Source organism: Procambarus clarkii, chromosome 93 (assembly GCF_040958095.1).
Source record: "Procambarus clarkii isolate CNS0578487 chromosome 93, FALCON_Pclarkii_2.0, whole genome shotgun sequence".
Classification (NCBI taxonomy): domain Eukaryota; kingdom Metazoa; phylum Arthropoda; class Malacostraca; order Decapoda; family Cambaridae; genus Procambarus; species Procambarus clarkii.
Window position 1 is genome coordinate 2567435 of NC_091242.1, and position 27303 is coordinate 2594737.

Below are 27303 nucleotides of genomic sequence, written 5' to 3' on the forward strand. Positions count from 1 at the left end.
CATCTTAAACTCCATCATCCCTGGCATATGATGACATCATCTCATCCTTGGGGACTACTGACATTATTTGCACCTCCTTCGTACTTGACGTCTAATGATATTATCTTCAACTTCATCCCTGGTTTCTGATGGCATCATTTCTAAGTCTATTATCCCTAGCGTCTAATGATATTATCTCCACCTCCATTCCTGGCGTCTGAGGACATAATCTCCATCATTTATGGCATTTAATAATAGCAATATTAGCAATATTTAATCTATTGTCAGATTAAAGTTTATTCAACCTTGCCTACTCAAAGCACTAACTTAATGACGAATAAAACATAGGTATAATTTAAAAATGTAACTTTTGATCAGTTATCCTTATTGTCTGACGATAGCATCTCCTCCGCCAGAGTGACCAGCATGAAGAAAGAGGACTCGCCTCTGTCCCCGACCTCGTCCTCGTCGTCCTCGCCGTCGTCCTCGTCGTCCTCGACCCTGACCACCATGTTGGCGCGCAATTGGGCAGGCACCCGGCGAACTCCTCTTCCACCCAGTGACTCTCAGGACCTGGAGGACGACTTAACATTTACAGAAAGTGGAGCAGCAGCAGCAGCGGGTTCTGGTCAAGATGATGAGGACTCTCTGGTAAGATGGCTGAGTGGAGGAAGAGAGATAAGGGGAAGATTAAAACAAGACAAAGATGTGAAAAGCAATACCCTCAAGTGCCAGCAGAAGCTGGCCCTTGAGGATGTTGGGTCGCCCTCCACTGAAACTGTTGCACCGTTAGGTTAGGTTAACCTCCGTCACAAGCCAGGGCTATTAAGCAATAATAATAATAATCATATTAGGATAAGCAGGCGATGAGTCACAATAACGTGGCTAAAGTAATTTGACCAGACCACACACTAGTAGGTGAAGGGACGACGACGTTTCGGTCCGTCCTGGACCATTCTCAAGTCGATTGTCTTGAGACTTGAGAATGATTGACACAATCGACTTGAGGATTTAGGATAAAATCCCACACACACTTGTGTATTTGTGAAATTTATGTAAGGTATTTACACCAAGTCTTTCGCACTCTCCTGAGTGCTTCGTCAAGGTCTGAGTGTGTGGGTGAGGACCAGACTTACATCTCAACGTCTGAGCCTCTTTGTGTAAATTCCTTACATAAATTTCCCAAATGCACACGTGTGGGTTTATATCCTATGTTATTATGTCTGTGTGAAGACGTCACCACTTAATCATAGTATTAATGCAATCTTTATTATTATTATGATTGTAATGACAACAGTAATAATTATATTAAATAACAGTACTAATGGAAGTTATAATAAGGAAGGCTACAGTTTATTCAAGGATCTGCCTGATGGAGGAAGGGGGGAGGGGGCGTCCTTTATATTATACTTCTCCGAAACTAACATGTGCCTCTTCATCTGACGCGCAAACCTCAACTGTTCTTCTACACTAACGTCTATTACCCCGACACTAACATCTACCTTTTCTCAGACATCTGACTATTCTCCCGACACTTTAACTGATCTCCAGACACTTACGTCTAACTGCTTCCCCCCGACACTAACATGTGACTGTTCCCTACAGCCGAGGTCTCCATCGTCAGCTCGGTCTGACCGTCGGATGGTGCGGACTCCGGCCTGCGACCTGGAGACCGTGGAAGACCGTGGTGTGTCACATGTGGAGCTGCAGCGGCACTCCAGCGGCAGGAAGGGCAGGGTGGAGGCTCAGGAGTCAGGGAGATGGCGGGCTAAGGAGAATCTTCCCCGCTTCACCCTCACCCTTCCCACTCACCACCCTGATCACGACACCCCTGACCCAGTACACACTTCAGACCAGTGCCCCACTCCCGACGATTGCCACACTCCCAAGGGCTCCCGTACTCCCACAGGCTGCTTGAGTCCCATGGGGAGTCAGAGTCCTGATGGATGTCTGAGCCCCAATGGGTCTCAGAGTCCAAATGGGTGCCAGATTCCCAGTAGGTGCCAAAGTCCTACCGGATACCAGAGTCCCAACAGGTGCCAGAGTCCCATGGGTTACCAAGAACCCAAAGGGTGCCAGGGTCTTCAATATGAAGTGGGACCCTATGACCCTCACCCTAGGGCCTTTAGGGACGAGGCTCTGAGCGAGAGTCCGAGCCTTCTGAGCCCTCACCACGCCATGACCCGCTGGTCGTCATATGGCTCCCCCCTCCACCTGGACCCCTGGGACCCCCGGTACCCGCCGTCACCCGGTAAGTGGGACACCCTATCCCTCCATCTGGTCCCCTCTGGGACCCCTCGGTATGTTGGACACCCTCCCCTCTCTACTTGGACCCTTGGGACTTCCGGTACTTGCCTTCACCCAGTAAGGGGTTCACCCTTCTTCTCCATCTAGACCCCGGTACCCGCCGTCTTCCAGTAAAGAGTTCACCTTTCCATCACCTGGAATCTCCGGTACCCGACGTCACCCGGTAAATGGTTCACCCGGTCTGAAATTTCCGACGATACTTACTTTTAATACAATATGTATTAAATACAACTTTTAATACAATATGCGTAAATTAATACTGCTGTTTTGTATTAATACCAATACATTCTTTTGTATTAAAACAAATTATTATTGGACTTTGCCGATAGGACACTGATTTTGTGTCGTAGCTTGCAGTACTGTACTGTGGTGGGATTGTTATCTACCAATCCCAATTGGAGATCTTAATTTTGTGTCCCCGCACAATGCCGCGTGGTGCTGACCCTTGTTACACCTGTGACAGGTGTGCCGCGTGGTGCTGACCCTTGTTACACCTGTGACAGGTGTGTAATTGGGTCTCACAGGTGCTGGTATTGTGTGGCTTGAGGCATCTCGTGCATTTTTGCAATTTATTGAGTCACTTGACAAGGGTTGCATGATTAGGATAATTGGTGCAGTGGTGCATTGAATGCTCTTCTTGACCGAACAAACATATCCTCTAGCCCACAGCACCTGAGGCACAATTATTTACAAACAGCTCTATTTCTACTTTGTAAAACTCAACATATTAAGTTCCTGCCAGTTTGGCTTCCGTTCCCAATAGAATACCAATGATGCCATTATTGCTACGCAGCCCTTGACAAAAATTGGTTCCAATTGGCCTCTTCATGGACCCGAGAAAAGCCTTTGATACTGTAAACCATAACTAACTCTTATTTAAACTTCACCTCTATGGTATCCGAGGCCTTGCTCTAGACTATATTCATTCCTTTCTCAGTGACAGATACCAATATGTAGCCATCAATACCATAACCTCCCCCACTCTACCATTGACAGTAGGCGTGCCACAGGGCAGCATCTTGGGACCTCTCCTATTTCTTATATACATCAATGATTTTCCAAATATTTCTAACATTCTTAAACCTATACTATTTGCTGACGATACTACCTTCATCTATTCTGACCCCAACCCCCACACACTAAATAATATTGTTAAGAATTAATTACAAAATCCACTCATGGATGTCAACCAACAAACTCACACTAAGCATAGAAAAGACTTACATTTTATTTGGTAGTAAATCATCAAATCCGGTTCAACTTCACACAGACAATGTTAACATTTGCAATAAAAATGAGGGGAAGATCCTTGGCCTATATATAGACAAGAGATTGAACTTCAGCACCCACATACAACACATCGCAAAAAAGTCTCAAAAAACAGTCGGTATACACTCTAAATTCAGATAATATGTTCCCCACTCTGTTCTCCTCTCATTATACTATGCACTACTCTATCCCTATCTTACATACGGTATCTGTGCATGGGGTTCAACCACTGCAAATTACCCCAAGCCTATCATCACTCAGCAAAAATCTGCTATTGGAACTATAACAAACTCTGTCTTCAGACAACACACAGCCCCTCTGTTTAAGTCCCTTAACATGCTAAACATACACTCACTCCACACATTCTCATGTGCTATCTACATGTACAAAACCTTGTTCCTAAATGCTAATATTGATCTGAAACTTTTCCTTGATAGGTGTAATAGAACCCATAAGTACCACACCAGAAATAAATATATCTTTGGTATCCCCAGTCAGGCTAAATTTGTGCAAACACTCTATGCAAATCAAAGGGCCCAGTCCTTGGAACTCCCTGATTAATTAAAAACTCGTCCAACCCATGTCCTGTTCAAACGTAAAACCAAAAAGTACCTAATTTCATCCTCATAATTTCCTACTTTGTGCTTCAAACTCGCACTGAATCTTGTACTACCCACTTCCCCAATATAAGTACTTAAGACTAATTTAGTACTTAATCTTTATCAGGGTAATCACCTCTTGTCAATTTATATTGTTGATATCAAACCTTGCTACAATGTATCTTTTTATCTTACCTGATATGTTAGATTAAAGACCTGCCCGAAACGCTATGCATGTTAGTGGCTTTGCAAGAATGTAAAAATATAACTAATGTAATCTCACCAACCCATTGTACCTTTTTGTAAATAAAATATGATTATTAGTACAGTATTACCTTTTGAAGTCGCTGCCTTAGGTGACACAGTAACTGTAAGCTTCGAGGGACCCACTGCATGTGTGCCCATACTGCCTGACTTCCTCCAGTTTGGTGTGGAAGCAGTTTGTTTAGATTTATTTGGAGTACTTGGTGTGTCCTTTCATTTATTGTTATGCACTATTTCTGAAGGCTTTGTATGGGCTTTAAATTCCTTGGGTGTTCGTTGCCTGTAACTGAACGCAAACCTTCAGTGATCTATACTGTCAGGATGTTTTTATGGTAATTTGTGCATAATCTGTCTAGTATCTCGCTAGGCAGTTTGCGCTGGATGACAACTTGAGTCATCCACTCAGCCTAGTTATGTAAACCTTGAGCTTGAGAGTATTAAGTAATGACTGAAGCTCCAATCCGAATGCTTGGAGTGAGTCATTGTTTTGATCAGTTGGGGTAAGTTAATCCAACAATTTGTGGACTAGATGCGTCATTAAGCATCTAATGCTCTCTCATTGTCGGCATTATCTTTAGGGAGCTGGACTGTGAGATCATGGCTATCCTATTTAAGTTTAAATTTGCTACTTCTGGTTCAGTTTCGCCTTTAAGTTCATCTTGGGGCACGATAATTTAGTAGCCTCAGGTATTGTGGTTCCAGAATCCACAGAGATTTGTAGGTAAACTGACTGAGAACAGTTTAACTTCTGGTGGTGTGATATTGGGTGAGGCTGACCTGGATAATGGGTTTATATTTAATTGTTTTCATAGTTGATCAAATTTATCCAGATGATCTTGGAACTCCTCAAATTGTACCATTTCGGCACAGAAAGTATTCAGTTTGTCTGGGTGAATATTTTGTTGGTCGAGGCTTTGAACATAATTATTTGCTGCCTCTGCAGCCCTTTGTATTTTTTGTTTGGTCACCTCTATGTGGCTTTCTAGTAATCTGGGAGTTACATTTGATGATTGGATTAACTGATCACATTTATTCCGTTGCCTATTACATGTCCTTTGTGACTCACGTATGATCTGTAGTACAACATACTGATACTAGACATTTCATCTGTTTTACTGACTGCTTGATTTAATTTTGTTGGTCCCATCATTTCTAAGTGGAAATAACTGGGATATTTGCTCATAAATACCAAGCAAGTATTAATAGTAGTAGTCTAGGATTAAATATTATATCACTAGGCTATGATCCTACCTTTGTGGAGGTTGGCAGATAAAATGCTAATTTTTATATAATATATACAAATTGTTCTAAGAGGTAATCAGTGTCGCTGTTGGAATTCCTCAATGGCGGAGGAATTTTTGGCAGTTCTGTTTCCAGTGATTTGTTATACACCATTTAGAGTTGTAGGCACAGTGCTTCTGCTCTTTCAATTAGTATCCATGGTGAGATTATTATAATAATAATAATAATATTGCTTCCTACTGGTACTGTTGTGGCTGCTTGCTGTATTACTATGGTAGCAGCGGAGTGCGCACCAGTTCTTACCAGTTCTTACAGTAACTGTTCTCGTCTGTAGTAATGCGGATGATGCCTTCCCCTGTAACTTTAATTTTGTTTCGAATACGGCTGTGTTATTAGCCATTAACTTATAAAATGTTTGCATTTTTCTGGTGTTTATTTATCCATGATAGTATATATTGTGGATGATATGAATGGATAAGTGATATCTGCTCTTCTTTTATTGTTTAATATATAATCTTCTATTGTTACATTAGTTAAAAACTCTTCTGGAAATTGCCTTCCCCCCTTGAAAGTGGGGAATGGGGTAATGATAATGTACATTATTATTATTACTGTATATTTCTTATGTTTTCAGATGGCGGGCTGCCTCTGAGCTCCGTTGAAGGGGCGACGATGGGGGGGTCGGTAGGCAACCTGCTGGTCATGATGGAAAGGCACCTGGCTCTCCAAAATCTGGCCAACAACAACAGCAACGACAACATCCCCAATTACAACAATAACCTCCTGCTTGCAAACAACGACAACAACAACAATGACGAGGACGAGGACGCCAGCAACCAGTACAGCTTCAGGCCGAGGGGGTGCACCATCAACCTCGGAGGATGCATGGTCCACCAGAGCAAGTGCCCGGTTCACCAGCAGCACAACTTGCTGAGCCTCCCTGGTGACCCTGTGTGGTGCCACGACACCAGCTGCACGTCTCATCCCGCTCGCCTTGCACGCTCCCAGACCAGCCTCCTTATACCCCCTCTTCCCCCACTAGCCAGGTCGTCCCGGTCCCAGGGAGACTTGTTCAGCCTCAGCCGCTCCCCGCCCATGCCCGCCAAGCGCAAGTGGACCACCCTCACGGGCCTGGCTGCCATAGGTTAGTTGCTCGTCGTACTAGTCTATATTAAAGTGCTTGGTGAGGCTATGTGGGGTATATGTTAATAGATTCTGTTGACAAAACCACACACTAGAAAATGAAGGGACGACGACGCTTCGGTCCGTCCTGGACCGTTCTTAAGTCGATTGTGTGTCCAGAATGTTCCATATTTCAGCCACGTTATTGTGACTCGTCGTCTGCTTAATAGATTCTGTTTCAGAAGAATCTTTGTGCCAAATGAAACAAATTTAATGCAATTTGATGTAATCACTTTTACAAAATTTGATTTAATAAAGTCATCAGCTGATTTTTTTAAAGGGCAAGTTAGGTTTCCAGTGAAGAAAGGTAAAGTTTAACAGATGAGCGAGATAACTTTTCATAACGGCAAGGTAGAATATTTGATAAGAAACAGTAGTTTTTCAGAGGAGGAGAGCACAGCAAGCCTTGTAGCTCGGGGGTGCACACAAATAATAACCGCACCATTATTAGTTATATTTGACATAAATATATGGTAGGAAAAATTTGATGTACAGTATCATATTTATATTTATGCATTCAGACATAGGTTTACATTTGTATGATAATACTAATAATATAAGATAAAAACCCACCCTTGTGTATGTGTGAAATTTATGTTAGGGATTTACACCAAGTCTTTCGCACTCTCCTGAGTGCTTTGTCAAGGTCTGAGTGTGTGATTAAGGCGACATCTCAACGTCTAGTGAGGCTGCTATCTTGGGTGTAATCCTCTTATCCTTCTAGACCGCCTAACCAGGTCACCTCTATTCCTGACCTGGCGATGTACTGCCTTCAACGGGAATATGGTCATGTGTTCTTTCTGTAATCCTGCTATTCTGGGAACTGTAGTTGTTATTAATAGAGGTGTTCATGTGGATGCTATCCCTCGTAACCTTCTCCATACCCCAAGGAACGTGACTAATGGGACTGCTTTCATTCATCCATTCACTGAGATCTAATTTTAATTTACTCAGAATTATTTTCCTAGTAAAGCTAGAAAAATATGGACATTCACTGCAGGCAAACTAAAGCCTTATTTATCTGTAGTATTTAGTATAATTTGTTCTATGGTTTGTATGTCTGCTGGAAAATAATATATATTTCTGACGTGACTGTAGGTCGCGCCCTCTCCGCCTCCTCTCTGTCACTAAGAGGTATCAAGAGGCGGGCACCCATGGCGGCGGCTACGGTAGATCTGGGCCAACTGGAGGGTCATGTCAAATGCCAGCTACATCAAGAGCAGCTGGTACATCCTTCCCGACCCTCCTCACACCGCCCAACGTGGTCCCGCAAATTGCGCTTCCCAGAAGTGCGGCTGGGACAGGTGTACGCCACCTTACGAGGACGATGCAACCGGGCTATCAGCTGCGACTCATCGCTGGCCACGAACGCGAAGTGTGATGGCGTATACCGTGACCAGAGTCCCCAGAGACATCGGTGTTCCAGGTGAGCAAAAACGTAACAGTAGCAAGTAGGTTTTTATTTACATCAGTACTTCATAATCTTTAGCACTACTGCAGGGCGTAGTGGATGCAACCCTTAATCCTAAGGTGTTCCAACGTCAAGAAACTGTCGTTCTAAAGTCTCCTATCCTAACCTACCAGAGGACACTAAGCAGAAAACGGGACAGTATGTCAATTTCGCAAGAGATAAAGAAATAGAGAGGAGGGAAGGGAAAGAGAGACTATGAAAGGAGAGAGAAGGGTATTCGCGGAGAGTGGGAAGAAAGATGAAGAGGGTGGGAAAGGGAATGAGAAAGGAGACGAAGGGGTAGATGGAGGAGAGAATATGAGAGGAGGGAATAGAGGAAAAGGAAGACAGGAGAGGGAGAAGAAAGGTGGAGAGAGGAGGAGGGGGATAGATGAGGGAGAGGGGGAAGAGAGGTGACTGAGGGGGGAAGGGGGAAAGAGACCCGGGCACAGCCGGTGGCCTCATCTAGTAACTAAACAAGAATGTCTTGCTAAGCCTCACGCTTATCTAGGGGATCTTTGATGTGTCTTACAGCTTCCTATTCGGTAACAATAACATACCAATATACTGACTTCAAAGTATAAAAAAAAAAATCCAAACATATTAGTCACCCATTAAACAACAAAAAATATCGTTTTCTCTCATTAATTAATCGTTCGTTTTCTGTATCAGCTTGCGTGCGTGAACTCTTCTTTTTCCTTGATAGTTGCCGCCTGAGACACTATTGTACACTCAATTACTCATCCTGTGAGCGGCAATTTATCGTGCACCTCACACTCATCCTGTGAGTAGTAGTTTATTGTGCACCCTATACTCATCCTGTGAGTAGTAGTTTATTGTGCACCCTATACTCATCCTGTGAGTAGTAGTTTATTGTGCACCCTATACTCATCCTGTGAGCGGTAGTGTTTTGTGCACCCTATAAGTAGTGGGAGTTAATTAATTCATTAATATAAACAAACGTTAAATTTGCATAATATATAAGTAAAAGTATAATCTACTTAATATAAGTAAAAGTAAAATGATAAGTAAATTATAGGGCGTAAATATAAAGTAATGTTATAAGTGAAATAACTGAACTAAATGATAATATATAACCCGTAATTAACAAATAACTAATTATGCTTGGCTGTGAACTAGCCTAATTATAGTAAATGTAAAGATTATTAGTAAAGATAAATTAAATATAATTACAGTGCACCAGGTAAAAGAAACAATATTGTAGTTTATAAATCTTAAATATAAGATAACTAATAAATTAACTGCAACCCACATGTAGATAACTCTTAAGTTAAGTCCACATTAAAAGGATAAAAGTTAGTTTTTTTTTTTTTTGAGATATATACAAGAGTTGTTACATTCTTGTACAGCCACTAGTACGCGTAGCGTTTCGGGCAAGTCCTTAATCCTATGGTCCCTGGAATACGATCCCCTGCCGCGAAGAATCGTTTTTTCATCCAATTACACATTTTACTGTTGCGTTAAACCGAGGCTACAGTTAAGGAATTGCGCCCAGTAAATCCTCCCCGGCCAGGATACGAACCCATGACATAGCACTCGCTGAACGCCAGGCGAGTGTCTTACTACTACACCACGGAGTTAGTTTTTAGTTAGTAAAGTTAACAGTATTTAGCTGCCGCTGGGACAAGCCTAATTACTGATAAATGAGAATAATTGAACAAGCGAGGTGGGCCAGGCGGGAGGCAACACAGGTGACAAACATCTTAGGCTGCTAACACAAGGTACACACACACCTGGTCCAAACACCTGAGAGGAGCATAGTGACAGTCACATGTGTGCTGGACACCTTAAGGTCAAGGTGAATGCTATGCATATTAGTGGCTTCAGGTATTATGTGTATTCACTCTTATCTGTAAATCCAACTTTACGTGTATAGCTTATCTTCTAATGTATGTATTTTTACCTGAATAAAAATGTGAATTTTGTGTTAAATTCGTTGTCATGTGATGAATATCTCATATTAAATATGCATATGTGATGATATTTGTTATTAGTCAAACTGGTGCTTAAAACAAGCCAGATTCCTACAATGGCTCTTTAACCGTCATACTATAGCGGAAAGTGTCGTCGTTTGGGTGAAAGAATGTGGGGCCAGCACTCTTCCCAGGCCAATCCACGAGTCTGGGAGTGGACCTTTGACAAGCCGCCAGCTTCCTGTCCTCGTCGAGGATACTAGAATCTTAGTGGTCATAAGGTATAGTTTTCAACCAAATGCCGAAGCATTCCCTTCTGCGTTATTGGTGAAACAAACGATGGTAGAATATGTATTGTTTGCTCATTAGCTCATTAGCTCGTTAGTGTTGTAAACGGTTTACAAACCAAATAACGTTTTCGTTTAGCATTTGTCATATCGTGGTGCATGTTGACCATGCAATACTCTTCAAATGGCAACGAATTACACGTATAATATCTAGGCAAATATTAAGGCAGCGTCTGGGATGGTCTCGGACGCAGGTTCGAACCCTTCGTCACGGCCCTTGTGGATTTGTGCATTTGATGCATCACGCTATTGGGATTTCTGTGTGTAATATGATTGAACATGATCTACACTATTTTCCTTTCGATAGCTGTGTGTGTATGGCCGTGGTGGGGTGTTTTGACCAATGAGACTCGTGTTTACAAAGCGCCTATTCATTCATAATCTAACCCAAGACTACGAAAACAAAAGCGACGTTGTCATTTTGCACTTTCCCAGAAACTTGGGGGTAAAGGAATACTATTCCTTGACTGTACGTAATTTTTCCAATTCTATATTTGCACCCACACTGGCACCGCTCCTGTGCCAGGTAAGTCCACTACGGGCTCACCATAGCCCGTGCTACTTGCCCCACTCCTGTGCCAGGTAACTTACGGGCTCACCATAGCCCGTTCTACTTGGAACTTGTTCCGAGTAGCTGAATCTATAACAACAACAACATATTTGCACCATTGCTAGGGGAAGGGGGGTGATAGTGTGCCTTACCCTTGAGAGCACTGAACCTTTCTACAATGATGAATCAGTCTGGCTTCAGTGTTGCTGTAGTGCTAAGAGGAAAAGTTTTATTCAAGTAATGAGAAATGTGGAAACTCGAAAACTATTTGAGTATCCCCTAGAATTTCATTTTCAGAAAACTAGATTCTTCAGATCGCTTCAAAGAAAACGAGTTCAGCATATCCTTTTCCTATTTTAAACCAACGATTTGTAATACAAATTATAAAGTTATAACTTGAGAATTTCTCTGATTAGGACAAAGGTTCATTTGCCAGTTTACAAGTAGACTATTATCGGAACTGTAATATGCTTTCAGACCATCACAAATATCTAGATAACTATCCAGGTGGTTTGAGAGGGAGATTTTGGTGCCTCGTTCTAATGGGTTTACTGAGAACGAGTTGCAGCAGAAAACGCAGCTACCCTAAATTACATGACGGGTTATATACTGCTTCAAGCTACGTGATGCTAAACTAATCCCCCATCTTGCAGGGGAGGTTAGTCATACAGGGCCATGTGATCATTAGCCAGCACCGCCAAACTTTGAATACATTACTAGAATATATATCAAGAACACCAAGAGTTAATAAAGTGATTTCAAAGCTCTACGCACCTCACACCGTGGGGCTGTAACTGATGACGTCTGGTGGACATTTTCCACTACCCATATACATAAGTTTCGTATCAGAGCAGAACACAGAAAGAAGTTATGGATAGTGTGAAGGGCAACATTAATTCTGACAACAGAAAACGGGCGAACGGGAAGAAGTATGGGATGGTAAGGGAGTCCGGAGTCAGTGCCTGCCTGGCTGGCTTTGGGTGGTGACCTAAGTTACGCGCTCCCTCTCTCCCTCCCTGGCTTTCATTGTGTGTTTCACATTTGTTTACCATTCTAGATTGATCATTTTTTGTTGTTGACATTATTTAACGTCTTATTTATGTCTACTGTGATTTTTGCCAACTGTGTTCACTCAGTAATATATATATATATATATATATATATATATATATATATATATATATATATATATATATATATATATATATATATATATATATATATACATATATATATATATATATATATATATATATATATATATATATCACCTTATTATAAACAAGTATAATCGGTTATACTAGTGATTCGGTTCTGGTAGTGGGCATAAATATATGATTTATGTATAGGCCTAACAAAAGTTAAGCAGTTATTGTTCAGGGAAGCCAAATACATCTGAACTGTTATTCGATAATAGATTATAGTGGTTGTGTTATAGCGACATGTATAACTACAAGGTAGAAGTGGGAAAGTAGTTAACAAGGAGGAGAAATAAAGTTGATACAAGCTCCGAGGAGGATAGGTCATCTTGCAAAGATCTTGCATCCGGCATCAACACTGGCAAAGTAAATGAAGCATGATGAAGAAATTAATCAACGTCACATAACAAATTAATCAAATTAACTACCATCAAATTACCGTCTAATAACTACCGTCTAATAACTACTCTTTAACTACCGTCAAATTAACTACCATTATGAAGGACATGAATGACCAAAAAGCGTGGAATGAAATGTTTCATAAGCAAATTCTAACACATAACTAATACGGTTTTATTCAAACATATTTTATATGTTTAAATAAAACATGTTTATTTAATATAACACATTAAAATAAACATATTTAAAGAAAATCAAAAGAAGGCATTTGGGCGAACTAGCCATGTTTTTCAAAAGAACTAAATTGACGTCAGGTGAAACACGCTGACGTCAATTGAAACCCGTAGACGGTAAGAGAACTCCGACGTCAGTCGAACGTCGCTGATGTCAGAGGAGCTTTAGTGGCGTCAGTGGATCACCTCTTCAGTAGGAACCCCTGCTGACTTAGGAAACATCACAACCCACCTAAGGTGACCTCCGTAGTCAGTCTGGAGACTCAATGACCACACCGGAGCAACTCTACAATCAGGAACTCTGGACTAACGCCACAGGAAGATTGATGATTGATAAAGATTAAGCCACCCAAGAGGTTGCACGGGCATGAATAGCCCGTAAAGTCACAGGAAGATGTTCTACGTGGATCTTATTGACGGAGCGGAGGAGGAAGGTGAGGAGGAGGATGAGACGCTGGAGGAAGACCTGCCTTCCACTCTCGAGATGCTCAGGTGAGTGTGGAAGAGGTTGTTGTTGTTGTTATAGATTCAGCTACTCGGAACAAGTTCCAAGTAGCACGGGCTATGGTGAGCCCGTAACTTACCTGGCACAGGAGCGGGGCAAGTAGCACGGGCTATGGTGAGCCCGTAACTTACCTGGCACAGGAGCTGGGCAAGTAGCATGGGGTATGGTGAGCCCGTAACTTACCTGGCACAGGAGCGGGGCAAGTAGCACGGGCTATGGTGAGCCCGTAACTTACCTGGCACAGGAGCGGGGCAAGTAGCACGGGCTATGGTGAGCCCGTAACTTACCTGGCACAGGAGCGGGGCAAGTAGCATGGGGTATGGTGAGCCCGTAACATACTTGGCACAGGAGCGGGGCAAGTAGCATGGGGTATGGTGAGCCCGTAACTTACCTGGCACAGGAGCGGGGCAAGTAGCATGGGGTATGGTGAGCCCGTAACTTACCTGGCACAGGAGCGGGGCAAGTAGCACGGGCTATGGTGAGCCCGTAACTTACCTGGCACAGGAGCGGGGCAAGTAGCATGAGGTATGGTGAGCCCGTAACTTACCTGGCACAGGAGCGGGGCAAGAAGCACGGGCTATGGTGAGCCCGTAACTTACCTGGCACAGGAGCGGGGCAAGTAGCATGGGGTATGGTGAGCCCGTAACTTACCTGGCACAGGAGCGGGGCAAGTAGCATGGGGTATGGTGAGCCCGTAACTTACCTGGCACAGGAGCGGGGCAAGTAGCATGGGGTATGGTGAGCCCGTAACTTACCTGGCACAGGAGCGGGGCAAGTAGCATGGGGTATGGTGAGCCCGTAACTTACCTGGCACAGGAGCGGGGCAAGTAGCATGGGCTATGGTGAGCCCGTAACTTACCTGGCACAGGAGCGGGGCAAGTAGCATGGGGTATGGTGAGCCCGTAACTTACCTGGCACAGGAGCGGGGCAAGTAGCATGGGGTATGGTGAGCCCGTAACTTACCTGGCACAGGAGCGGGGCAAGTAGCATGGGCTATGGTGAGCCCGTAACTTACCTGGCACAGGAGCGGGGCAAGTAGCATGGGGTATGGTGAGCCCGTAACTTACCTGGCACAGGAGCGGGGCAAGTAGCATGGGGTATGGTGAGCCCGTAACTTACCTGGCACAGGAGCGGGGCAAGTAGCATGGGGTATGGTGAGCCCGTAACTTACCTGGCACAGGAGCGGGGCAAGTAGCATGGGGTATGGTGAGCCCGTAACTTACCTGGCACAGGAGCGGGGCAAGTAGCATGGGGTATGGTGAGCCCGTAACTTACCTGGCACAGGAGCGGGGCAAGAAGCACGGGCTATGGTGAGCCCGTAACTTACCTGGCACAGGAGCGGGGCAAGTAGCATGGGGTATGGTGAGCCCGTAACTTACCTGGCACAGGAGCGGGGCAAGTAGCATAGGGTATGGTGAGCCCGTAACTTACCTGGCACAGGAGCGGGGCAAGTAGCATGGGGTATGGTGAGCCCGTAACTTACCTGGCACAGGAGCGGGGCAAGAAGCACGGGCTATGGTGAGCCCGTAACTTACCTGGCACAGGAGCGGGGCAAGAAGCACGGGGTATGGTGAGCCCGTAACTTACCTGGCACAGGAGCGGGGCAAGTAGCATGGGGTATGGTGAGCCCGTAACTTACCTGGCACAGGAGCGGGGCAAGTAGCACGGGCTGTGGTGAGCCCGTAACTTACCTGGCACAGGAGCGGGGCAAGAAGCACGGGCTATGGTGAGCCTCCGAAGAGGTAGTGCTAATTGTTACATTTATATTTTTAGTTGACTTTTTTGTGGCCATGCTAATAGTTGTATGAGAGGTGACAGACAGGTTCACATCACTCAACTCTGTCAACTTATGTCAACTTAACTTGAACCCACTCTTTGTGGGCTCAACAACTGGCGCCAACTGACCTTTAAGCTAATCAATTTACATATATGACGAGCAAGTTATATAAGAAAAGGAAATTGGAGAAGGCTCATGCTAGGCAGCTCTTATATGTGATGGACATACAGAAGGTACACAGTTAATTGTCACAAGTTGTTGAGGTTCTCAAGCTCCTTAGATGGTTGGTCAGGGACCAGGAACACAGTCCGCATTGTCTTCACTATCTGGGCCAGCACCAGGACACGTTAATTGTCACAAGTTGCTGAGGTTCTCAAGCTCCTTAGATGGTTGGTCAGGGACCAGGAACACAGTCTGCATTGTCTTCACTATCTGGGCCAGCACCAGGACACCCACACGTACAAAGAGTGCTGGGAAGACGGGACACCACGAGCGTAGCTCTCATCCTGTAACTACACTTAGGTAATTACACTTAGGTAATTACGTGTGCCACGATAACAAACACGACTTTATGCCGTTTTATTAATTACAGAAAAGATGACAGACAATCTTCAGAGAGTACAGAGAGGCCGACAAAACTAAGGAAATTAATCTTATTAACTTATTAACTCAAAGATCTAATCTTGTTTTCTATAAAGAGGCACAGATCACCGGGAAATATTAATCCAAACGTTTAGGAGTCTGAAGAATTTCGATAAGCGCAAAAATGAAAAACCTTTTGAAACGGTAATAGTTTCTATGGTATCAAACTCAAGGGATGATGATGCAATTCAAAAGTGATTAGAGGTTTCTTCTCTGACAGTTGTAAAACACGGAATAAATGGCCAACTGCTGTCGCAAGTGAGTGTGTACAATACTAAAGACATATTGTTTAAACGAGGACATAGCCTCGTGATAATAGTCTCGTGATAATAGCCTCGTGATAATAGCCTCGTGATAATAGCCTCGTGATAAAATATAAAATTATCACGATAGACATAGCCTCGTGTATCCTTTCATCGTGGGGGGGGGGGACAGTAACAGTAGTAGTGTATCAGGTCATAGTACTTGGACCACTGTAGTATTGTTGTTAGTAGTAGTACTCTATCCCTCACTCTCACTCTCTCCCAGCCTCCACCAGCCAACACACAAACCTAAACTGCCCACCATTGTAAAGTGGCTCGCAATCACTTGAGACGTCAAGGGCAAGGTATGAAGTGCCCCTCGAGTATTCCTCTCCCTCTTGTTCGCTCACCTAAGGCAGTTGAGTGGCTCATACCTCGTCCTTGGGGAAATATAATGATTTACACCTCGCCCTTCACGCTCCAAAATCTTTCTGTATGGGATTAAATGTTTCAAATCTCGTACTATAATGAGAACGAAATCTGAATATAATGATTCACCACACTCATTACACACATGGACGGGGGCTAGTGTGTCGTCGGCCAGGACGGGGCTAGTGTGTCGTCGGCCAGGACGGGGCTAGTGTATCGGCCAGGACGGGGCTAGTGTATCGGCCAGGACGGGGCTAGTGTGTCGTCGGCCAGGACGGGGGCTAGTGTGTCGTCGGCCAGGACGGGGCTAGTGTGTCGTCGTCCAGGACGGGGGCTAGTGTGTCGTCGTCCAGGACGGGGGCTAGTGTGTCGTCGGCCAGGACGGGGGCTAGTGTGTCGGCCAGGATGGGGGCTAGTGTGTCGTCGGCCAGGACGGGGCTAGTGTGTCGTCGGCCAGGACGGGGCTAGTGTGTCGTCGGCCAGGACGGGGCTAGTGCGTCGTCGGCCAGGACGGGGCTAGTGTGTCGGCCAGGACGGGGGCTAGTGTGTCGTCGGCCAGGACGGGGGCTAGTGTGTCGTCGGCCAGGACGGGGGCTAGTGTGTCGTCGGCCAGGACGGGGGCTAGTGTGTCGTCGGCCAGGACGGGGGCTAGTGTGTCGTCGTCCAGGACGGGGGCTAGTGTGTCGTCGTCCAGGACGGGGGCTAGTGTGTCGTCGTCCAGGACGGGGGCTAGTGTGTCGTCGGCCAGGACGGGGCTAGTGTGTCGGCCAGGATGGGGGCTAGTGTGTCGTCGGCCAGGACGGGGGCTAGTGTGTCGTCGGCCAGGACGGGGGCTAGTGTGTCGTCGGCCAGGACGGGGCTAGTGTGTCGGCCAGGATGGGGGCTAGTGTGTCGTCGGCCAGGACGGGGGCTAGTGTGTCGTCGTCCAGGACGGGGGCTAGTGTGTCGTCGGCCAGGACGGGGGCTAGTGTGTCGTCGGCCAGGACGGGGGCTAGTGTGTCGTCGTCCAGGACGCGGGCTAGTGTGTCGTCGGCCAGGACGGGGGCTAGTGTGTCGTCGGCCAGAACGGGGGCTAGTGTGTCGGCCAGGACGGGGGCTAGTGTGTCGTCGTCCAGGACGGGGGCTAGTGTGTCGTCGTCCAGGACGGGGGCTAGTGTGTCGTCGGCCAGGACGGGGCTAGTGTGTCGGCCAGGATGGGGGCTAGTGTGTCGTCGTCCAGGACGGGGGCTAGTGTGTCGTCGGCCAGGACGGGGGCTAGTGTGTCGTCGGCCAGGACGGGGGCTAGTGTGTCGTCGTCCAGGACGCGGGCTAGTGTGTCGTCGGCCAGGACGGGGGCTAGTGTGTCGTCGGCCAGGACGGGGGCTAGTGTGTCGTCGGCCAGGACGGGGGCTAGTGTGTCGTCGTCCAGGACGGGGGCTAGTGTGTCGTCGGCCAGGACGGGGGCTAGTGTGTCGTCGGCCAGGACGGGGGCTAGTGTGTCGTCGTCCAGGACGGGGGCTAGTGTGTCGTCGGCCAGGACGGGGGCTAGTGTGTCGTCGTCCAGGACGGGGGCTAGTGTGTCGTCGGCCAGGACGGGGGCTAGTGTGTTGTCGGCCAGGACGGGGGCTAGTGTGTCGTCGTCCAGGACGGGGGCTAGTGTGTCGTCGGCCAGGACGGGGGCTAGTGTGTCGTCGTCCAGGACGGGGGCTAGTGTGTCGTCGGCCAGGACGGGGGCTAGTGTGTCGTCGGCCAGGACGGGGTCTAGTGTGTCGGCCAGGACGGGGGCTAGTGTGTCGTCGGCCAGGACGGGGGCTAGTGTGTCGTCGGCCAGGACGGGGGCTAGTGTGTCCACCAGTAAACAAACACCACCCATGTCCACTTCTCTACATGCTCCCCGAACGCCCACATCCCCTGGCGGGCGTTTCCGTTGTCTGGGGCGCGCGCGTCCGGGCGGGTTGTGGCCGCTGGCTCACTTCCTCATTGTTGCTTACTGAGGCAGCGCCGCGCCCACAGGAGCCCCCACACACACTGGTACGCCTGAGACCACTGGTGTGTAGGGGACACCACTGGTGTGTAGGGGTACACCACTGGTGTGTAGGGGACACCACTGGTGTGTAGGGGGACACCACTGGTGTGTAGGGGGACACCACTGGTGTGTAGGGGACACCACTGGTGTGTAGGGGACACCACTGGTGTGTAGGGGACACCACTGGTGTGTAGGGGACACCACTGGTGTGTAGCCGAGACAATGGTGTTTAGCCCAGAACTTTTCCCTGCCCACCTTTGTCACTTTTAGGATTTCGTCGACAGATTGCGCCTGCAACTCTCCTGTAAGTTGCTGAGTGTTGATGTTAATTTTCTTTTTACTCACGTTTCACATTTGATGATGTTCTCTCTTTCCTGTTAGGGCTACTGAGAGCCTTTTTCATCTTCCGCTTCTTACTGATATCTTCATTGATCGCATGCTCGAAGCTCCAATTGTCGTCTCCTTCATTTGTCTATATGTCCGTCCATCAGACGTCAGTATCGTGTCTCGCATGACATATTGGATGGCCTCCTCCAGTAGCTGTTTCGTCGGCGTCCTCCGCCCCACGCAAGCGGCGTCCTCCGCTTGTCGAAGATCCGTCCGTATTCTGTGTCGATCAAAGAAATCCGCTACCTTCCTGGCAGCCTCCGTCTGGGGGAATGCTCGGGTATAAGAGGACCACGTCGAAGGAGAAAAGGACTGCCTCATGCGGTACAGGTTCCCTGATCACTTGCATCCCGTTGAGGAAATCCGTCGTGTCCTTTAGTCTCTCTGGAAGCTGCTGTAGGAGTGGGTTTAACAGGGCTGTGCAGATCCAATCAATGGGGGGTCTTGTCGGTGCCCGGCAGCCACATAGAAGTGAACATCCCTGCTACGCCTTCGTCACTTGTAGTATCTCCTTGTGTACTTTTGGTAGGGCATATAGCGAGGGAATTTTCTAGGCAAAGGCCAGGAATATATCATGGTTGTTGCCCTGATTAATATGAGCAATTCTTAGGAAATACAGCTTATTCTTAGCGTATTAAATAGGGTGGACAAAGGGGAAATGTTCACAATAAATATGAGCAGAACTTAAGGCATATGAGACACAGGTGAGCCATAGGGATATGAGAAAATACTGTTAGTGTAAGAGTAGTAAGTCGTTTACTACGGGCTCACCATAGCCCGTGCTGCTTGGGACTTTTTGTTCTGTGACGGGAAAGTGTAGATGTTCGGCAGTCCTCCTAATGGCTGGTGTCAATGCCTGTCACATTTACAAAAAAAAAAAAAGCGACTGCTTGGCTGTTGTCTGTGGTAGAGTAAGGGAAGACGCAAAACACATAGTATGAACAATGAAACTTTAATTAACTGGAAAGCAAATATAAAAACAAAGACAATCCCTCGGCTATGTACAGTGCAAACAAACAAGTCATAAAAATTAAGAACAGGGATAAATTACTCTAGGAATAATATAAAGACAAAAAGACATAAACAGGTGCTGAGAATATAGCGCTAGCGGGGAACCTCCACCAATAAACAGGACATGTATCAGTTGGTTGTTCACAGCTTGAGAGCACAAGGATATTCTGACTTCAATGGCTGGTTCAAGCCCAGACATCGACTTAGGTAGAGGGCGCTGAGGTGCAGAGGTGCAGGTGTGCAGACGGCGGGTCACCATTCAGAAGCAGGCAGGCTGGAATGGTAGTCTGCTGGTTGACGACGGGCGAGCCGGCATGGAGGGAGTGTGGAGTGGGGGTTTAGGGTACGGTTTGCCTCCTGGTCAAAACGTTTTGTGCTACTGGTAGACGTATCTTGAAGGTAGCATCTTATTCTTGTATATGTGTAAGTAACTTTATGTAGGGAAGAGCAGGCTCAATCTCTCTTGAAAGAGATTATCGTCACAGTTCCAAGTAGCGAATCTTAAACAACAACAACAATGGATGACAGAATGAACTAGACGAGCATTTAGTAGAAGCTAATTCCATTAACATTTATATAAGTAGATATCAGATTAGATATCAGTCATTGTATTTATATCATACGGCCACTGCTGGAAAGGCGGGGTCCAAGAAGTGAAGCTAAATCCTGCACGCACAAATAATAAATAAACACACACACACACACACACACACACACACACACACACACACACACACACACACATTGTGTGTGTGTGTCAATTACACATTGATTGACGGTTGAGAGGCGGGACCAAAGAGCCAGAGCTCAACCCCCGCAAGCACAATTAGGTGAGTACACACACACACACACACACACACACACACACACACACACACACACACACACACACACACACACACACACACACACACACACACACACACACACACAAGTACATGGACGCCGAAGCATTAACGTTAGTATCAGCAGCTGTTATGTTCAAGGATTAGCTAATGATGGCTTTGTTATTGTTCAGTGATGACGTCACCGTTATCTTTCGCTTCTGATAGGACAGCTTTTAATCCTGTTCACTTGGTTGATGCTCTCTGTCTGTCTGTATTTTTGTCTGTGATTACATCTGTCTCACATAGTCACTCTTCACAACCATATAGCTCAAATATTAGTAATATATATGGCTTATGTATCGTCACAACCTTTGACGATAGTAGTGAATGTATCTGTGGGTGAGTATCGTAGAGCCGGTGGTAGCGGGTTTAGCTGTAGGTGAGTGTGTTGCTTTCTTATGTGTCTGACTGTGGTGTCCCAGGCAGGATAGGAAGCCCACCTTGATAACTATCCCGCCTGCAGTCTTATCTCTCTCTCTCTCTCTCTCTCTCTCTCTCTCTCTCTCTCTCTCTCTCTCTCTCTCTCTCTCTCTCTCTCTCTCTCTCTCTCTCTCTCTCTCTCTCTCTCTCTCTCTCTCTCTCTCTCTCTCTCTCTCTCTCTCTCTCTCTCTCTCTCTCTCTCTCTCTCTCTCTCTCTCTCTCTCTCTCTCTCTCTCTCTCTCTCTCTCTCTCTTGGTAGTGGGGGAAGGGGGTAGCGTGACCAAGGTGTACTAGGGGACACAGGTGACACTGTCCAAAGACAATACCAAACAGTCCAAGGACAGTTATCACACAGTGACCCGAGTATGATAAGGGCAGAACTTGGGTCAAGACAAGGGGGGAGGATAATGGAGGGGATAAGAATGGAGATAGTACATGGGACTGAGGACGGGATGGAGTACAAGGGCGTCACAACAGCGGACAGGAAAAGGGGGGGGGAGGGAGGGAGAGAGGAGGAGACGAGGAGGAAAGCGCTCCAACAGTGCCACCAGAGTAGTGTTGGAGAGTCTCCGATGAAGACTCCTGCGTCCTCCTCTGCTTCACTCTCTGGCCTCTACTGATTTATCTTCTCTCTCATTTCCTTCTTCTTCGTCTCCCTGTCTGTCCCATCTTTATTAATCATTTCTTATTTTCATATCGGCTTATTCACTCGTTAATCTACATACAGTACTTGCTTCCCTCTCGTAATTACCTTACCTTTCACGGACGTTCCGGACATAATATTTTACTGGTGAAAGTGAAGAACTCGTGTTAAAAGTGCTAAGAAAGAGATCTCGTAGAAATTATCGTATATTCGTGAAACTGAAAGAGTTCTGCTTTAAAACTCTAAATGTTGCACTTGAGAAAATATTCTGATTGTGAAAATGAGGCAATCTTTGAGTGAGTGAGATTTGTGACCCATCAGAAGCTGGGAGGTACCTGGAAACTTGGAGAAAATGAGGGTCTGACAAAATCATGTTCTTTTAGAGAAAGTCTTGAAATTCTTCTTCATAAACATGATTATATCCTTGAAAGTGTTTCGACATGAGAAAATAAGGTTTCTAAGTTCACTTGTAAGGATTAAGCTGTTTCTGAAAGTTAAAAATCTCCCTAAGGAACTGACAGTCGCACAATCTTACTCTTGAAGCAACAGCCCGCCAAACACACACCGAAACTACGACGTTGGTACAACGTTCGAACACGTTTTAACACCTCCTAACCAGTTATAACAACCAATATAGCAAGTTGTAACAACGTTCTAATACGTCATAAACACGTTAAGCCAAGATGTAACAACTTTATTACAAGTTGTAACAAGCGGAAAATAGAGACAGTTTGGGTTTGTGTTTCCAGGGAGCATGGCAAAGTGTCACTGAAAATCACTAACTACCTTTCGTACAGCCACAAACGTAAATTGGTTGCAAATGTTTCCAATTATTTGCTCACAAGTTGAGTTAGTGGAGACATCTAACTAGAAAAAGAAATTTCAATACTAACTTGGATGTGAGAAAGGAAGTCAATTATCAGTCGAGATAGTTTATATTTTCAGTACTTGCTTTGAGAGATAACCTGCAAGGAATATTGAGAGGTGAGATATATAGTCTTGGAGAGACAGGAAAGAAACACGTCTTTCTTTGGATATCATAAGCAACAGAGGGGAAGATAAACGTGGACATTTGTTCAGAAGGAAGATAAAGCTTCTTTCGTACCCGAAGAGAGTACTATACTATAATTGTGAGACATATTATAGAGAACCGGTTATGACTGACGAACTGGAAATTAGGGAGACAAGACCATGTAGCTGCTTGGAGACGCTTCCGGCAGCGACTTGCGGTTACCAGCGGTGTCAGGCCGCAGACGTCAGCGGCGTCATGGAAACAGATAATATTGTTGTGGAAGCACTGACGACTGAGGTGGATAACGTCGAGATGGATCAACGTGGGACGAGCGAGACAAACGGGAGTGCCAACGTGGATGTGGTGGATATGATGGAAACTAGGAGACGAGAAGAACAACTAGGACACTACAACCAAGAAGAACCAGAAAATGTAGACAATCAAGAAGCAGATACTGAGAGGCCAGAAGATATGAACGCGAAGACCAGCGGTAAAATGGAGAATAATGGAATACTGAGAGAGAGCAACGTACAAATAAGTGAGGATGGAGAGACAGCAGCAATCTCTGAAGAACCCGCTGAGGTTGGACCTGAAGTCAGACTGCGGAAAAACAGCATCCAGGAGCGTCGCAAAATCAAAGGTCCTCAGGGTCCTCACCAGGCCCTGAGACTCCCAGTCCACAGGTCATTTTCATCTCCCCGTCTCAGCTCTGACCGCTTCTCAGACAGCGGCCCTGATTCGGCCAAAAGTGACCCGATTCATTCCCCACTAGGAAGCTCTGGTTCGTCAGGCCCCAAGAGCCCAGCCATGGTGATGCTGAGTCGTGTCTTCAACTTCCACGGCTTGCGGTCGCCTTCCAAGAAATCCCCACCCTGCTCCCCTGGAGCCACTGCCCACGTCTCCCGCAAATCGTCGTCGCCGTCGGACTCCAAGAAAAGGAAAACTCTTAACTTTCCTCTTCACCACAGCCCCTCCCCCAGCACCAGGAAAAACATTGACCACAGTAGGTTCTCCTTCGAATGGTCTTCCAGGTCCTCCTCGTCTCCCAAGTCGAGTTCTTCACCAATATCTCCTGGAAAGGACTCTACCAAGAAGTCCCCAAGCAGTCACTTAACTGGGTCCAAAATTAAATCTCGTTGTCAATTCTACATTCCGTCGCCAACTGGATCTTCTTCCTCTTCGACCAAGGAGAGTAACTCCTCTTTTTCTCCCGACTTCGCGCTGAACGGAACCATCGAGAAGATAGACGGAGCAGGAGTCCTGTACCGCCCCGGAGGTAGCCAGACTCCGGGGGCACTGAGGAACCACAGACGAACCAGATCCGACACCTTCAAGCTTCTCGAGGCGAAGCAGGCGAAGACGGAGGTGGTGAGCCAGAGAAAAAGAAGCAGGGATGACTTAGAGTAAGTAGAACACTCCTGAGTGGGTTGTTGACCTCATATGTTGGGAGGGAGCCGAGGTCATAAGAACATAGGCAACTGTAGCTGGCCTATTAGCCACTGGGAGACAGTTATTACAACCACAATTACTCATATTTTCGTTAACCAAGTCTTGAAACAATTCTATGTACATTTTCTAAAGAATTAGTGTCCATTCTATGGTATGGTGGCGAAAACTGAACCTCATAATCTTAATGGCGTCTAACAAGGGTAAGATACAGTTAAGATACACCATGTGTTTATGTATCCTAGTATTCTATTTGCTTTATTTAGTAAATGTATAAATAATCTTCATGGCTTAAGATCCCTACTAATCTTGATGCCCATATATTTTTTTAACTCAGCTTTGTCAGACTTAAAGTTTTTTCCCGTTGATATATGTTGTATGTTGACGACTGCTGTGGCCTAATGGTGATAGTACTGGACACGCTAAGGTGCATGAAGCCCCCCTGGCTGTCTGGGGTCGAGACTACACATGCAGTCGATGAGTCACAATAACGTGGCTGAAGTATGTTGACCAGACCACACACTAGAAGGTGAAGGGACGACGACGTTTCGGTCCGTCCTGGACCATTATCAACTCGATTATGGACCTGGAATGGTCCAGGACTCAAGTCCTGGACCTTGAGAATGACCCAGGACGGACCGAAACGTCGTCGTCCCTTCACCTTCTAGTGTGTGGTCAGGTCAACATCAATACACATGTGTATCCACCCTGGCTGACACCTACATACACCTCGGTGCTGATCAAGCAGGTGGGGCGGCCGACCACAGGGAAACAGCAAAACCAACTCAGTACAGGCGACTGAAAGATCAATACACCTTTGTTCCCATAACGTCTGAGACGCATGGACCCCTGGGGCAGGAGCGTCTTGGGATTTCTCAAGGAATTGGGTTCCAGACTCATTGACATCACCAGAGACCCAAGGGCTGCCAGTTTCTTGTTTCAGCGCCTCTGTGTGGCGATCCAGAGAGAAAACGCTTGCTGCGTCCTCGGTTCCTGTCCGGAAGCGGAGGAGCTCCAAGAGATCCATAACTTTTAAACACTCATTGTATTAACTACTGTACATCTTGTAACCTTTAAATATCTAATAAAGCACAAAAAGGAAGGGGGTGGTAGGAGAAAACACACAGAAACAGTAATGAAGGGGTTGACCAGACCACACACTAGAAGGTGAAGGGACGACGACGTTTCGGTCCGTCTTGGACCATTCTCAAGTCGATTGTGACTTGAGAATGACCCAGGACGAACCGAAACGTCGTCGTCCCTTCACCTTCTAGTGTGTGGTCTGGTCAACATACTTTAGCCACGTTATTGTGACTTATCGCCTGCTAATGGAGGGTGACCTTAACATCTCCTCTAATACGTTGTGTCTCTTGTTCCCTCTACCTGCTACATAGCCTTCCCGGTTTGGTGCCTTCTTTTGATAATTACTTACTACTTGTTCTCTCTACCATAGCTCCTCTCTCTAATTTCTCTCTGTCCTGCTATCTTTCCTCTTTCCGGCCATATTATATCCTGTGTCTCTCTTCTCCATTTCTCTACTGTATATTCCCTTTATTTCTCTATTATCTACTCTTTCCATTTTTATTTACTCTTTCATTTTACACCTGTATTTGGTTCGCCTCTCTTCCCTTTATTATACGTTCTAGTTATTGTCATATTTCTCCATTCCTCGTGTCTTTGTTTTCTTTCATTTATTTACATTATTTTAGCCCCCCCCCCGGCCGCCCTTTTCCTTCTTTCTCTCCATTTTCTTCTCTCTCTTTCCTTCCTAATGTCTTTTCCCACGTGTGTCCGCCCCTTCCCTCGTTAAGTCACTATTGGCTGTTATGGTTTTTTCAACATTGTTACAAGATTTTCTCCCTCGGAAAATACCCGCATATTTTCCCCTCTGACTCTCTTTTCTTAATCCTGTCTCTCCCTCTTCCTCCCTCTCTCTTCTTCCCTATTTTCACATTGGAAAGTGTTATGAACCAGTATATACATGATATTAATATGCACAGTGTCCTAACTTTGTACATAAATTGTACAATTAATGCCTTTTATGTATGTACCGTATATATATTTGTATAAACTTTATCTATGTATGTGCTACGTGTCCGTATGTACGGCGGAACTATTAAATATTTCAAGGTTTTGTTGATAGAAGATATTGTAGATAGAAGTTTCCTCCTTCCATCCTTCTCCCCCCTTCCATCTTCCCCCTCCTCCTTCTAAACTCTGTCTCCTCTCTTCGTAATTCTTTGTTTTTTCTATTGCCTCTCATCTCTATACTTCTCTCCACAATCTTTTTTTTCCTTCCATATTTCTATTTTACTTTTCACAATCGTATGTCATTCATACTCATCTTGAAAATGTTCGACATTACCTCGTTTTTTTAATATATATATATATATATATATATATATATATATATATATATATATATATATATATATATATATATATATATATATATATGAATAGTGTCTCCCTCATTAAGTGTATATTAATATCAAAATATTAAAAGAATGTCTCCCTCTCTTCCAGATGCGACACGCTGCCCTACGATTTAAGGTAAGAACACAACATTAAGGAAGAATTTAAGGTAAGAACATAACATTAAGGAAGTAACGGTTGTCACTGGATGAGATTTGTTTCAGTAGGAGTCCAGAAGATGGTGTCAAGAAGGCGTTGTTGTTGTTCACCATGAGAGCCCTCTGTGTACCCTGCTTCACCACACACAGTGAAGGCCCTCACTGACTGTAACCATGATGTATACATCTATATGTACTTCCGCCTGCAGTTTAGACCTATTATCTTATGTATGACCCTCTGTCCTGCGTGACAGGGAATACCAGTATTATCCTCACTTTAATAAGACTTAATCGAAATCCTCAGATTAGGCAAAATTGTAATTTATTTTGTCTATAAAGATGTTAATAATAATAATAATGTGTATCCTGA

At 45.6% G+C, this 27303-nt stretch overlaps 1 protein-coding gene across 2 annotated transcripts in view; it reads left to right on the forward strand.

Moving 5' to 3' along the window:
• LOC123746832 (uncharacterized) overlaps positions 1–27213 on the forward strand; it is a 35419-nt gene extending 8206 nt beyond the window's left edge. Inside the window, exons 2-6 of one of the 2 annotated variants that reach the window (XM_045728625.2) lie at positions 396–630; positions 1585–2230; positions 6295–6804; positions 7941–8268; positions 26887–27213. In XM_045728625.2, the coding sequence (XP_045584581.2) occupies positions 406–630; positions 1585–2230; positions 6295–6804; positions 7941–8268; positions 26887–26917 (1740 nt within the window). In that variant the 5' untranslated portion in view covers positions 396–405 and the 3' untranslated portion in view covers positions 26918–27213. The remainder of the gene's footprint in view (positions 1–395; positions 631–1584; positions 2231–6294; positions 6805–7940; positions 8269–26886) is intronic. The other variant, XM_069319594.1, reaches the window with a different exon arrangement.
• The last annotated feature ends 90 nt before the right edge of the window (positions 27214–27303 follow it).